Here is a 15887-nt window from a genome sequence, read left to right as displayed (position 1 = left end):
CACTAGCCATCCGAGAGATGCAAATTAAAACCACAATGAGGTACCATCTCACACCAGTCAGAGTGGCAAGAAAAAAAAAAAGGGTGAATGTTATGGCATGTAAATACTACATCAATTTGAGTATAAAATTATAAAGAGATAGCTTACAAAGATTTCATATTTGCTGTGTTTTATTAAAAAATAGTTAAAAATGAGATCCTTTCTGATTTGGAAAGTAGCCTGGGCAACGTGGCATTCATATGCCACCTGGTGGACAGAATTGGAAGTGCGGGGGTGGACAAAGGCTGTAGGGGGGCTATTGAAAGGTAGAGGGGACCTTTTTCTGATGGGGAAAATGAGGCCCAGCATCAACATAGCAATTGTTGGAGGAACCGAGACCATAACCGTGGTTCTCCCAAACTCTTAGCTCCCAGGGGCTATGTTTCTCTGCTTTGTCCATCTTTAATTCTGCACCTTGTTCTTGCAGCCTACTTTATGCAAAGTGTTATGGGAGATTCCAAGACATTACTCCTCCCAGAGGACATGTCAGATGGGGACAATTCCCTCCTCGGTGTCCCGAAGTAGCAGGAGATGATTTCTGCAGTTTTAAGAGAAGGGAGTAGTGATAATATTACTAATATAAAAAATAGTAGTAGTGCATGACTGTCGTTGAGTGCTTTCGTTCGGCCTGTTTCTTTTCGTGGATCGCAGCACTCATTCCTCACATCAACCCCGTGAAGTAGGTCCTGTTAGTGCCATAATATTACAAATGCAGGCACTGAGGCTCGGAGCTATCCAGTCATTTACTTAGGATCACATGGCAGTTGACACATGGCAGAGTGTCCAGATTTGGACCCCAGTCTGTTTGATTTCAGAGTCAGAGTTGCTGTTTATTCTACTGTCAAAAGTGTGATCAGCCATAAAAACTAAGAAGCATGCACTGATATGTTTATTCTGTGAAGGGTTATTGGGACCAGGTATTGGAACATAGTCACAGATGGAAAAGAAAACCTAGAAAATCATCAGGTGGAGATACCCACAATCACGACATCCAAACAAGGCGTCCCTGCCCTGTGTCCTCCAGCCATGCAGGTACAATGCACCCTTGTGTGCCACTGCCCTTGAGCGAGAGGGTTTCTCACCAGAGCAAATCTGCCACTAAACAGGAAAAGAATGAACGGCGTACCCCCTGTTCTAAGTCAAGAAAATGGAAAGGCTTATTTAATGAGCACCTGCTGTGTGCTGAGCACTGTCCCATGTTGGCGCTCATAGTTCTAAGTTCTGAATCGCACAGCAAGAAAAATGGGGTTTTGGCTCCCTTGTGGGTCATCTCATTTGTTAGCTGAAATGATTCATGCCTGCCAAAGGGTGTGGAAGCTGCCTCTCAGGGAGCAGGTAAGGACAGGCCCAGAGCCAGGTCACTGCTTCAGCCTCAGGCTCTAGAGGACAAGGGGTAGGAATGGGAAAAGAGAAGGGCTGATTCATCCTAGTTGGATGCCCAACAGGCTTTCTGGGTGGAAGGAAATATGTTCTACCCAGGATGGTGGCTCAAGGATCTAGAGGCCTCTGTTAGGTAGGTCCACAGCGCTCTGGTCCTCGCAAAGGTCAAGGCACAGAGTGCTGAGCCCGGCAGCATTCCTCTGGGGCCAGGCCAACAAAGGTAACCTAAGAACCTCGCTGAGCAACCACAGTCCTGGCCAGGAGCCTCCTCCATGCCCCTTTGAAGGTGCCGTATTTTTCCATTCTGGGAAATTCCTGAAACTCAGGTGACTCACTGGCTCTTTCCTGTGCACAGCCCTGAAAGAATGTTGTTCCTCTTTGCCCTACCTGAGCCTGGGCTCCTCGCTCTTCTCTCTTTTGTAAGTCCAACCTGAGCCTGGTCATACGTGGCCACATCATCTCAGAGCGATCCTGGGGTCAGCTTACCTGAGGCTCCTGACCTTCATTCTTGCTGGTTGGCGTGATTTTGAGAGTCTGGAGTTCTCCCTGGGATAGGGTCACCAGATTTAGCAAATAAATACAGGCCTCCTGGTTAAATGTGAATTTCAGGTAAATACTGAATATCATTTTAGTATAAGTATGTCCCAAATATCACATTGTTCAATTACCTGACAACTCTACCCTGGGGGCATTTAGATGCCATCCATTATCCTAGAGCAGAGGTTGACACACTTTTTCGGTGGTGGATCAGGTAGTAAATATTTTAGCCTTTCTAAGCCGCGTGGTCTCTGCTTCATCTACGATGCTGTCATTATAGCACCAAGGCAGCTCTAGATAATTTGTAAATGAATGGGCATACCTGTGTTCTAGACAATTTTGTTTATAGACACTGACCTTTATATTTTATAGAATTTTTACACGTCATTCAATATTCTTTTGGTTTCTTTCGCAACTATTTAAAATGTAACAACCATTCTTAACGCAGAGGCTACACAAAAACATGTAGTAAGCTAGATTTGGCCCCTGGGTCGAAGTTTACCCACCTCTGACTTAAAGCAGAAGAATCAAACTTGTCTGAATCCAGATCACCAGAGGATTTATACAAATACACATTGCTAGGTCCCATTACCAGAGTTTTCTGATTCAGCAGGTCTGGGGCAGTGCCTGGCTAACAAGTCCCCTGGGGTGATGCTGACATTGCTGATCTGGACTACGCTGTGGGAACACCACCCTCCCACCACCCCCTCCCCAAGGACAATCTTTCTATCTGGGGTATTTGAGAGCCTCCAAAGCCTTGGGAATGATTTTCCAAGGACCACAGGCTATGTCTTTATTAGGGGACCTTCATTCTCAATAAGAATTTCTCTGTGCAGTTGCTACTGGAATTTTCTCTCTTAGCTACTTTTGGGACAGAGCTGAAATGAGAGTTTCTAGTGCATTTGGTTTTTAAAAAGTAACCCTCTCACTGATTATTAAAAATGATACATTGACAATCTTTTATTTTGGAGTAATTTTAGATTTGCAGAAAAGCTGAAAAGAGGGTATAGAAAGTACCCATATACTCCTCACCCACTTTTCCTTAACGGTAACATCTTATAATACATTCATCAAAATAAGAAACAACATTAGCACAAAGCTATTAACTAACCCCTAGACTTTATTTGGGTTTTAACTGTTTTTCCACTAATGCCCTTTTTCTGCCCCAGGACTGCAACCAGGATATCACATTATATGCAGTTGTCACGTAACCTTAGATTTTTCTGGTCGGTAACAGTTTCTCATTGTTTCCTTATTTTTCACAGCCCTGACAGTTTTGAAGAGTACTGGTCCGGTATTTTGTAGAATGCTGCTCAATTTGATTTGTTTAATGGTGTCATTATCATTAGTCTGGGTTTATGGGTTTCCTGGAAAAATACTACAGAAGTCTAGTTCCCTTCTCTTCACATCACGTTGGGGAACATATCAGCATAATTTTCATGGATAATGTTAACTTTGATCAATTAGTTAAGGTAGTTTTTACCAGGTTTCTCACCTGTGAGGTTATCATTTTTCCCTTTCTACACTCAACTCTTTGGAAATTGGTAAATAATTCCAGCTAAGCCTCAAGGGGTAAGGGGAAAGAGAAGCTTCACTTTCTGGAGGGGGAAGTAGCTACACAAAATGCTTTAATGACAATTAGTCTCTTCCCTCTATTTACTTATTTATTCAACAATTCATGCCCTGGCTGGTGTGGCTCAGCGGATTGAGTGCCATCCTGAGAACCAAAAAGATCACCAGTTCAATTCCCAGTCAGGGCATATGCCTGGGTTGCTGGCCAGATTCCCATTTGGGGGCATGTGAAAGGCAGCTGATCAATGTATTGAGTATCTCTTGCACATTGACGTTTCTCTCCCTTTCTCCTTCCCTTCTCCTCTCTCCAAAACTAAGTAAATAAAATCTTTAAAAAAATTTATATCAGCATGGGCTTATGTATGTTTATCTTATACTTCAGGCTATAATTCATTACTATGTTATGAATGATATTGCTCAAATAGTTCTAGTTTTGGCCATTGGGAGCACTTCCAGGTGCTCCCGTGTCTAATATACAGGGGTGGACAAAGGTAGGTTTACAGTTATTCATATGGAAAAAGACATGCAGGTTATGATTGTTATAATAGCTTTATTAACTCTTTTACGGACTCAGAACTGTAAACCAACTTTTGCCCACCCAGTACATCTATTTCACTCATTTAATTGTCTGTCTCCCCCACTATAAGTAGAGCTCCCCCAAAGATTGTCTATTTATTGATGTATCCTTCGTGCCTACAACAGACCATGCCACGTAACAGGCACTCAATAATTATCTGTGTGAAAAAACCAACCCATTGATTAAAAAAATAATAATAATGTCTACCTCCTAGGAAGATACTAGGGTTGTTATAAGCATTTATGAGATAATACATCGAAAGAGCTTGCAACACATACTGACTGAATTACTTTTTTCTGCCAGCTTTACTGAGGTGTAATTGACTGGTTTACTCTTCATCTAGGATGCTTCCTCCTTGGCTGAGCCCCAGGAGAGGGGTCAAGGGATCTGGAACTCGTTCTCCCAGAGGAGTTCCCCGTTTCTCAACAATTAAAGACAAGGCTAACTGGTCTTTCAGCACAGAGGATAAATAGGATATAAGCAGGAGCGGCCGAGCCCTAACTTTGGCCAAGTTTCTCCCTCCTAGTCCTCACTCCCCAGCAGGTAGCTCGGGAGGGATTTCAACAGCAACAGCCGCCTCTGCTCCCTCCGCAACAGCCGCTTTTGCTACATCAGCAACTGCCGCCTCTACTAGCTAGGTTGATTCCACCATCGCAGGGGAGGGAAAGTCCCTATTGAACAGGCAACTGGGGTGCGAAAGTGGGGCGGGGTGGGGGTGTTGCTGCTTTCGCAGCAGGTGCGTTCGGTCGCGTCCCATCGCGATAGACGGGCGAGATCGGCACTGGCCCTTTAACAGCCCCTTCCCGGGGGCTTGCCTCGCGCGTGCGCACTGTGGTTCTGCGCTTGTCATCATGGCGACGCGGGGCCATGTGCAGGACCCTAACGACAGGCGCCTCCGGCCCATTTACGGTGAGTGCCTATGGCCAGCCTGGTCGCCGGCCGGAAGCGCCGAGGGCTGCCGAGGCCCGGGCAAAGGCCCAGGAGGGGCGCTGAGGGTTCGGGAGCGGGGCTCGTGGGCGTCGGGGGCGGGCCGCGCGGGGCCGCTAGGCCGCAGCCGCGGGCCTAGCGTAGGCGCCGGCGGCGCTTCCTGAGCCCTGAGGTGGCAGCGGCGCCGTCGGGGAAGCGGCAGGTAGGCAGCGCTGGCCAGTGTGGGGCGCTTCCTCTCGCTGAGACCTGCGCTACCCGTAGGCTGCGTCGTTAGGGCCACACCAAGGGAGACTCGACGTCTCCCCGCGGGTGGAAGCTATGACTCCTTTCCCTATTCGAGGGAAGATGCCGCACTAAAGACTTTTCACTTACGGGAACGGAGCCTAGGGGGTTGTCTGATTGGTTGTGCTGGGTGCACAAGGAGAAACGGAGGTCTAAAGCGGGGAAGGGGCTGACGCAAGGTCACCCAGATCGAGGCAGGAGCAGGCCGGTGTTTGAGGCTCCCAATTCAGAGCTCTTTGGTGGAGAAACAGCTGCTCTGGGCACACGTGGGAGGCGGGGGGCGGGGGGCCTTGGAGCCAGAATAGCGGTGAAGAGACTGGTCGCTCACGACGGAGGGGCTCGCAGGACTGCTGCAAGGGCATTTCTGGTCTGGTTTTCTCCGCAGCGTGCCTTCGCGTGCTAAGTGGACCTCCCGCCATCCCTAACGCTTATCTCAGCCCACAGTTTTAAGACCTTGATGTCATCCTGCCACCCCGGTTGTGAAAAGTCACAGATTTGAGTCAGGAAGGAAACACCTTTTCAAGAACGGATAAGTGCTGTAATTGGACAGTGGTCTCTTTTGCATTTCCTTTCCTCTTAGATGGTTGTGTGGTCCTGGTCTGTCTCAGTTAATGGTGAGGAAAGCTTGAAGGTCAGTGGTTTTTCTAAAACGAGACCTCGTGTTTGTAGCGTGATGTTACTAAATGGCTTCTCCTCGTGGCTGAGATTATTTAAATTTCTTTTTTCTTTCTGTGGCACAAGTGGACCTGCCTTTTTTTTTTTTTTAAAGTTACTGATTGATTTTAGAGAGAAAGAGAAAAGGAGAGAGAAAAAAAGAGAAAGAGAAACACTGATTTTTTTGTTCCACTTAGTTATGAATTCATTGGTTGATTCTTGTATGTGCCCTGACCACCATCGAACCTGTAACCTTGGTGTATTGGGAGGGCCCTCTCACTAACTGAGCTACCCGGCCAGGGCTGGTCCTCCTTTTATTTTGTAATTTGTGTGATGCTTTACTCTCACATCTCATTTGATTCTAACAGCCCTGTGAGATGGGTAATAATAGCTAATGTGTATGGACTGTAAGTCGTGTCAGTCACTATCCTTGGCTTTTTATGTGGGGTATCTCATTTAATCTTCACATATTCTCAGGAGGTAGTTATTTCCCCCCCAATCCCTCTTTCCCCGCTTTTTCATAAACGAGGAGATTGGTTTATTGATGCGATAATTTGTGTGAAGTCATTCAGCTGACTGCCCCAGGCTCACCCTCTTAACCACTGTGCTGGAAACCACTTTACTTTGAGCTGAAGGTACTGACGTGCCTAAGGCCACACAGGTGGCCAGTGGCAGAGATAAGTGATTTCCACTTCCCAGAGCTGCATCCTCTCCTGCCCTCCAGTACATTTTCAGAGAGCAGGGATGAAATATGCAAGGGGGGGGCGGAGGGCAAGCACTGAACGCAGGGCTCATTAGGGTTCTGTGCAGCAGCTGCCTGCAGATTTTTATTCTTTTTTAACAAAAAAGATTCAAAACCTTTTTTTGGTGTATAGTCATCTTTACTATAATTCACAAATTATAATACATTAGAAATGGATATCTTCAATTGAAGACATGTAGGTTCTCACGGACTTCTGTTTTTCTGTTCATTCAGGTATGTAGTTAGAAAACACGTTGAGAATGATGAAAAGGCCAAATAACATCTTAGTTTCATTATGACAGTTTTTCACCTCAGGCATTCTGAAATGGTCTCTGGGTCCCCCAGGTCCAAGGACCATACTGTCCTAATAACCCTGCTCTACACTCAGTGCCTTCTGCAATTCCTTATAAATTTCAATGGGCCACCTGGCCGGTGGAACATTCTATTACTCTACTGGTTCTTAATACAGATCTAGAGCTATGTCTGAGAATTTGCACTCTGTCCCCCGTTCCCTTTTTATGCTAAAGGGCAATTACTTACCTTCCAAAAATAGCATTACCACTAACTTTACCAACTCTCCACACCAAATAAAAGACCCAAAAGCATTGTCAACTACCAAAAAGTTAGGTGAGACTCCTCTTCTCTCCCCAAATCAAGTAATTTGGAACCTTTTTTTTTCCTTTCTTTTCTAAAAAAGATTTTACTTATCCATCTTTAGAGAGAGGAGAAGGGAAGGAGAAAGAGAGGGAGAGAAACATCATTGTGTGGTTGCCTATTGCACACCCCCTACTGGGGACCTGGCCCACAACACAGGCATGTGCCTTGAATGGGAATCAAACAAGCAACTCATTGGTTTTCAGGCCATTACTTAAACCACTGAGCCACACCAGCCAGGGTGTTATTTGGAATCTTCAGTGAGGGCAAATGACATGGACGCACAGCAAAAGTCTTCCCCTAAAAGCAAGTTTTAACACTTTTAAGAATAATTGGATTTCTAAAATTGTTCTTGAGGACCAAAGAAAATGCCTTTGGTGCCCCATAAGTCATTTAGAATAGTGTTTTGAACTGTCCAAGAAGAAAAACCTTGTTCATTTCACATTGCTAAATATCAGGATGCATTAACCAGAGGCGACATGTCATATTCTCAAAAGTGAAGCCAGAATTAGTAGCTTTTGTTTTAGTTACATGGGAAGAAGATTAGAAGACGCTCTTTAGGAATTCCAAAGCAATTAATATAAACTGGCAGGAATAGGAAAAGATAGGGTACAGAGTATCCTTGACTTCAGCACTTTTGACTTAAAAAAAAATTTATATATTGATTTTAGTGCAAGAGGGGGAGGGAGGGAAGGATGAAGAGAGAGAGAGAGAGAGAAACACCAATTTGTTCCAGTTATTTATGCATTCATTGGATGATTCTTGTATGTGCCCAACCAGGATTGAACCTGCAGTCTTGGTGTCTGCAATCTCAGATGACCCCCTGACCAACTGAACTACCTGGCCAGGGCAGCATTTCTGACTTTTGACTTCCAGACTTTGGTACAGCCCCTGCTTTAAGTTTAAATACATTAGTACCACTATTGCTCCTTGAATTCAGACACTCATTAGTGGACAAGTGAACAAGCTCACTCATGGTGGTACTTGCCCACCAGGCAAAAGTTCAAGGAATGTCAGCGTTGAGTGCTTATTTGCATGCTGCCTATCCTAGTGGTGAAATAAAGGCCAGAGATTAACTTGCTGAGAGCTGGGATTTGGACACAGGCATTCTCACTGGAGAGTCCAACCCTAAAAAAGATTTTATTTATTTATTTGTAGAGATGAGGGAGGGAGTGAGAAAGAGAGGGAGAGAAACAAAACATCAGTTGTTTACCTTGGGGCACCATAACCCTTGGCATGTACCCTGACTGGGGATTGAACCTGCGACCTTTTGTTTTGCAGGATGAGGCTCAACCAGGTGAGCCATGCTGGTCCGGGTGTACAGTACTTTTTGTATTGCCAAGGCTTTAGGATTTTACAACTGTCTTTAGCTCTTAATGAATATTGTTTGGGATAGCAGTGGACAGGGCTGTAAGGGTGAATAATTGTGAAATTGTGGTGGGGTAAGATATGAGGGGTTGAAATTCTGTTTTCGGTAGCTAGGTTTAGGATAGTATTTCTGTGCAGAAAAATGATTAGTTGAAACATCTTCAGAGTGTATCTCATTACTCACAAGTTGGTAAGTTTGGGTATTGCATTTTTGGTTTTTAAAAATCACCCATGACCTTGCTAGAACACCTCCTTTATTATTAATTCTCCTTTTGCTAAAATGATTCTCTTGTGCTATGTGGTTCTCAACAGATTTTTTTAAAAAAATATTTACTTATTTTTAGGCAGAGGAAGGGAGGGAGAAGGAGAGGTAGAGAAACATCAGTGTGTGGTTGTCTCTCGTGCACCCCCCACTGGGGACCTGGCCCACAACCCAGCCATGTACCCAGACCGGGAATTGAACCAGCGAACTTTTGGATTGCAGGCCGGCACTCAATCCACTGAGCCACACCAGCCAGGGCTTAACAGATTTTTTACTCTCATGTGACTTGGCAGGCACCAGGACTTTCTCCTACCATTATTATTAATTAAAAAAAAATTTTTAGTGGTTGGGAGAAGGGGTTGAAGTGGTGGTCAGAATACAGGAATTGCTGGGACAGCAATGGCAAAGTAGAAATAGAGAAGTTTGAAAGAAAAAATATTCCCATGGTCTTTAGAACACGCACACGCACACCCTGAGCGGGGTGGGGGGGGGGATTGAACTTGCAACCTAGGTATGTGCCCTGATGAGCAGTTGAACCCACAACCTTTGGTGTATAGGACAATTCTCCAACCAACTGAGCCACCCAGCCAGGGCTTAACAGATTTTTAAAATGATAGTATACCTAGTCATTACATTTGTGTTAAGGATTTTGAAGGAAAAGTATAGGTTGCCATGAGAGCATAGAATATGGGCATCTTGGCTGTTGGGGACGAGTCAAGAAAAGGTTCCCCGGGGAAGTGACATTTTACTGAACATGAAAGGAGAGCAGAGGTTAGTCAGGCGATGAAATAGGGAGAGAGATGGAGGGAGCGAGTGTATAAAAGGAGCTTGCTCCACCTGGGGACCTAAGAGGTAGACATGCTCAGACCTTTGTAATCCATTTTAAGGGTTTGGAAATTTATTTTGTAGACAGTGGGAAGCACTGAAGAGATTCAGCTAGAGAAATGGGATAATCAGGCTTGCATCTTAAAAGATAGCTCTGAATATTGTCGGGGAGAAATAAAAGGGACAGACAGCTGTACCCTCACATGGTTGATTTTTGTTAAAGATTTTATTTATTTATCTTTAGAGAGGGGAAGAGAGAGAGAAAGAGGGAGAGAAACATCAATGTGTGGTTGCCTCTCACACGCCCTCTACTGGGGACCTGACCTGGCCCTCAACCCAGGCATGTGCCCTGACTGGGAATTGAACCAGTGACCTTTTGGTTTGCAGGCCAGCATTCAGTCCACTGAGGCACACTAGCCAGGGCAGGTTGATATTTTTTATTCTGTTATAGATTTATGTGAATGAAGAGTCAAGATACAACTCTTTTATTCACCCTCCATCAACCAACTTGCGTCCCTAACTAAGGCTCCTTCAAAAATGGAAATTCCTGAGTTGCTACTGGTAACCTCAGACTCATATTTATTGCCTTCCAAATGAGGTTTAGATTTCCCCAGAGCTTTCTGACTCCAGCTTTCAGTGTTGCAGTTACAGATTACCAGGAAGAAAGCTGATTTATCCAGCTTGGATCAAATGTCCATCGCATTGGGCTACAATTACATGGACCAGACATGGTCATCCAGTTCTCCCTCTTCAGCAGAGGCAGTAGAAACCGTTTCTAGAGAAGAGGGCATGGGTAGGTAGGAACAGTAATTTCAGAGCCTTGTCAACTACAGAGGGAAAAAAGTTCAGTGTCCTTATAGTCCTGAACTGTGGCTTGACGCATTTATGGGCAGATCCTAAGATACGGCATCTTAGCAAAGATGTGTACTTTTTGAAAAGACTTAAAGATATGTTCTGTAAACCTGGAATCTTGTAGGACTGAGTCAGAAGTAACTCAGAACTGACTTCAGCATCAAGTCTTTAGGAAGAGGTATCATTTATTGAGCTGGAGTGTCTGTCACATTCTGTAGAGGACAAGTGAAGGCCAGTTCGCTGAGCTAAGGATTTAAGGAAACAGGTATTAGGTATTTGGGTATTCAGGCCAAGATTGAGTATTTTTTGAGTTCTTTGATTCTCTAATCTCTCTACCATAGTATTAATCCTTGATATTCCTTTGTAGATTATGATTATGTCCAGAGTAAGGCTTCTTTTTAATATTTTTACCTAGCATTATTGGTGCTCATCAATACTAAGTTCATTGAAGACTAAGGAGATGAAACTCATGCGTTCATGTGGCTGTCAAAAGTTTTAGTAAAGTATTCGTTGGAAAAGAAATTGAAACTGTTAGGTAAAATGATAGCCTATTTATTATTTGGGACACTCTGGGTCACCAGAGCCATAGATTGTTTTGAATTGTTTGTGCCTTCTTTGTTCCTCTGCTGATTCAGGACCTAGATGAGCAATGAGGAACCGGTAGTGGTAGTAGATCTGTGAACTGGTCTTTGTTTAGTTATCTTTCTATATTTAGAATCAACGACTGCCACCCTGTTTCCCAGTTATAACACTTCTTATTTTCCTTCTCTGGAAATGAATCTTTGCTTTTATCCTTTTTAAATTTAAACTTATTTATTTATCAATTTAAAATTTATTAAATTTATCTATTTATTAATAGACTTTATTTTTAGAGCAGAAAAATGAGCAGAAAGTACAGAGAGTTCCTCTACATCCCCACACTCTTCCCCTTTTCCCCTAGTTTCTCCTATTAACATCCTACTAGTGTGTTACATTTGTTACATAGTTTATTAGTTTATATTAGGGTTCATTCTTTGTGTTGTACGTTTTACGGGTTTTGACAAATGTATGATATCATGCAGAATAGTTTCACTGCCCAAAAATCTCCTGTGCTCCACCTGTTCATCCTTTCCCGAGCTCCTGGCAACCGCTGATTTTTCTACTCTGTATAATTTTTGCCTTTTCCAGAATGTCACAAAGTTGGAATCATACAGTGCGTGGCCTTTTCAGATTGCCTTTTTTCACTTAGCAATATGTATTTAATGTTCCTCCATGTTTTTTTTCTCAAAGATTTTATTTATTTATTTTTAGAGAGAGGAGAAGGGAGGGAGAGGGAGAGAAACATTGATGTACAAGAGATACATCGGTAGGTTGTCAGTCGGCTGCCTCTTGCACGCCCCCTACTGGTGACCTGGCCTACAACCCAGGCATGTGCCCTGACTGGGAATCGAACCAGTGACCTTTTGGTTAGTGGGCTGGCAGGCACTCACTCCTCTGAGACACACCAGCGAGGGCCTCCATGTTTTTATGTTGCATGATAGCTCACTTACTTTATCCCCAAGTCATATTCCATTGAATGGATGTATCTCTGTTTGTTTATCCATTAGCCTATTGAAGGGCATCTTCATTGCTTCTTAATTTTGACAGTTATGAATAAAGCTGCTATAAACATTTGTGCGCAGGTTTTTGTGTAGAAGAAAGTTTTCAGCTCATTTGGGTACATACCAATTGTTGGTTCATATGGTAAGAGTATGTTCAGTTTTTAAACTTCCAAACGGTCTTCCAAAGTGGCTCTACCAATTTGTATTTCCACCAGCAATGAATGAGAGTTGCTGTTGCTCATTGTTGCAAAATAGATCATTTATTTTGGGTTATCTACGCCTTGTTGCCTGCCCCTATGCTGATACAGGACCTTGGTGAGCAAAGAGGGACCTAGAATTGGTGGTAGTACTGGTTGTGGCTGGCCTGTGTTTAGCCATCTTTCTGTATTTCGAATTGACAGCTACCACTTTTCCCATTTAAAATACTTCTCATTTTCTTTTAGATCTCATCTGGAAATGAATCTTAGCTTTTGTTAGACTTTCGAATAATAGATTGCCTTTTTCCCCCCTTAATACTATTTTATGACAGGTCTCCATATTCATAAGATCGGGAATGGATACATAGCTTAGGGAACATAGAAGTCACTTTTTCTTCAAAGTCAGTGCTAGTTTTTATTTCAAGCAGAATTTCAAAGTTTTCTCCCACCATCCTTGCCCACTCCTGATATTATCGGACTTCATCTCCTCCATTCCCCTCCATGGGTAAAACTTTCTCTTATTTTCTAATTCAGTGAATTATACTTAACTCTGTGGTAAAGTAAATACTCATTATACATTTTACTGAAGGAACACGGTCTATTTGTTAAATTTAAAGCTTGGCTACTAGAGCCCTGACCTGGTAGCTCAGTTGGTTAGAGCATTGTTTTAATACTAAGGTTGTAGTTCAAACAAAAAACAACCATAACTGCCAGAAAATTAAACTATATGGAAGTCCGACAGCCAGGGAGTTAAAGAAGAAACATTCATCCAGTCTCGTAGGAGGGGCAGAGACGGGCAGCTGGGGTGGAGAAGACATGCAGCAAGGCAGCGGCTGGTGGACCAGGCGGTCCCACATTTGTGTGCAGATAAACTGGGAGGAACAACTGGGGAGCGAGGCAGACTGTGCAACCCAGGGTTCCAGTGTGGGCAAAATAAAGCCTCAGACCCTCTGGCTATAAAAATCTGTGGGGGTTGTGGTGGTGGGAGAAACTGCCAGTCTCTTGAAAGTGGGACAAGAGCAGAGGAAACGTCATTGTTCCCTCTCTGACCCTTCCTCCACATGCAGCAAAGTGGGTTGCCCTGCCCTGGTGAATACCTAAGGCTCTGCCCCTTACAACATGACAGATGCACCGAGATAAAGAAATGTGGCCCAAAATGAAAGAACAGATCAAAACCAGAAAAAGAACTAAGGTACTAGGAGATAGCCAATCCCATCAGATGCAGAGTTCAAAACACTGGTAATCAGGATGCTCACAGAAATGGTTGAGTACGGATGCAAAATAAAAGAAGAAGTGAAGGATATACAAAGTGAAATAAAGAAAAATATACAGGGAACCAACAGTGAAGGGAAGGAAACTTCACTGGAGCTCACATCAACGATTTGGAGCAGAAGGAAGAAATAACATTCAACCAGAACAGAATGAAGAAGCAAGAATTCAAAAAAAATGAGAAGCTTAGGAATCTCTGGGACAACTTTTAAGTGTTTCAACATCCAAATCATAGGGGTGCCAGAAGGAGAATAGGAAGAGCAAGAAATTGAAAACTTATTTGAAAAAATAATGAAGGAAAACTTCCTCAGCCTGGCAAAGGAAATAGACATGCAAGTCCTAGACGCTCAGAGAGTCCCAAAGAAGTTGGACCCAAGGAGGAACAACACACCAAGATACATCATAATTAAATTGCCTGAGGTTAAAGATAAAGAGCTAATCTTAAAAGCAGCAAGAGAATAGGAAAGATTTACCTACAAAGGAGTTCCCATAAGACCATCAGCTGATTTCTCAAAAGAAACCTTATAGGCAAGAAGGGGCTGGAAAGAAGTATTCAAAGTTGTGAAAGGCAAGGACCTATATCCAAGATTATTCAGCAAAGCTATCATTTAAAATGGAAGGACAGATAGTGCTTCCCAGATAAGGTCAAGTTAAAGGAGTTCATCACCACCAAGCCCTTATCATATGAAATGTTAAAGGGAGTTATCTAAGAAAAAGACGATAAAAAACAGGAACAGTAAAATGACAACAAACTCACAACTATCAACTGAACCTAAAAAAACAAAAACAAACTAAGCAAACAACTAGAATAGGAACAGAATCAGAGAAATGGAGATCACATGGAGGATTATCAGTGAGGAGAGGGGGGATAGGAGAATGCGGTAAAAGGTACAGGGAATAAGAAGCATAATTGGTAGGTACAAAATGGACAGGGAGAGGTTAAGAATAGTAAAGGAAATGGAGAAGCCAAAGAACTTACATGTGTGACCCAGGGATATGAACTAAGGGGGATGATTTGTGGAGGGAAGGAGGGTGCAGGGCAGTGGGGGATAAAGGGGAGAAAAAAATGGGACAACTATAATAGCATAATCAATAAAATGTACTTAATAAAAAGTATTTTAATTTTGGGTGACTATTTCTCAGAGGTAAAAATATTAATGTCGACTATTATCTAAAGATGTTTTGCCTTGAATCTTAAGGACTAATATAACTGGGTTATGTTGCTTTTAAAAATTTTTATTTACTGATTTTAGAGAAAGAGAAAAATATTGATTTGTTGTTTCCCTTATTCATTCATTCATTGGTTGCTCCTTGTATGTGTCTCATCAGAGATCAACCTCATAACCTTGGTGTGTCGGGAAAACACTAATCAATGGAGTTCCCTGGTTAGGGCCTGGATTATACTGGTTCTGAATGAGAGATGGCTATAGGGATGTAAGGCTGTATTTGGAAACATCCTAGACATTTAGGGTTAAAGTGAGCCATGGCTGGTATGGCTCAGTGGGTTGAGCGCCAACCTGTGAACGATAAGATCTCCAGTTTGAATTCCAGTCAGGGCACATGCCTGGGTTGCGGGCCAGGCACATCCATGTTTCTCTCTCTCTCGTTCTCCCTCCCTTTTCCTCTCTCTACGAGTAAATAAATTCTTATAAAAAATCAGCTCCATGATGTTTTTCACACCTAATTAATATACTTTCTGAAATATCTGATACCAACCTGTGTTGTTGAAGGAACATTAACTATCATAATTTCTGTTTTCATAGATTATCTTGATAATGGTAATAATAAAATGGCAATTCAGCAAGCAGATAAATTATTGAAGAAACATAAGGATCTTCATTGTGCTAAGGTAAGTTCATTTGCCCTTGACTTATATTTGGTGGGTTATATATTGTAATCTTTAAAGGAGAAAGATGTTTAATCTCTTCAGTAACTGTGTATGCTTTTTCTGAGTACTTTCTTGATTACTTAAATGCCATGAATAGTATTTAGTTAAAAGCTAGCTATTTATTTGGATATAACTTACCTAATTTAATTATTTTATTTCCACAGTCTTTTTAAGCAATGTTTTGCATTCTTGATATAACTGAAATAGGAAAGAATCTTGATTTGCTCATATTTTAGTAAAATAGTTTAATTGATTAACAGCCTAGGCATACTTCACAGCTTA

The 15887-nt window shown here is 42.8% G+C and overlaps 1 protein-coding gene across 1 annotated transcript in view; it reads left to right on the top strand.

The window, feature by feature from the left end:
- The first annotated feature begins 4629 nt into the window (after positions 1–4629).
- Positions 4630–15887, top strand: part of NAA25 (N-alpha-acetyltransferase 25, NatB auxiliary subunit) — a 59276-nt gene continuing 48018 nt past the window's right edge. The window contains exons 1-2 of the mRNA XM_024566602.4: positions 4630–5014; positions 15481–15566. Coding sequence (XP_024422370.1) covers positions 4957–5014; positions 15481–15566 — 144 coding nt within the window. The 5' untranslated portion in view covers positions 4630–4956. The remainder of the gene's footprint in view (positions 5015–15480; positions 15567–15887) is intronic.

This window comes from Desmodus rotundus, chromosome 7 (assembly GCF_022682495.2).
Source record: "Desmodus rotundus isolate HL8 chromosome 7, HLdesRot8A.1, whole genome shotgun sequence".
In the NCBI taxonomy this organism is placed as follows: Eukaryota; Metazoa; Chordata; class Mammalia; order Chiroptera; family Phyllostomidae; genus Desmodus; species Desmodus rotundus.
This window is presented reverse-complemented; position numbering and strand designations above follow the sequence as displayed.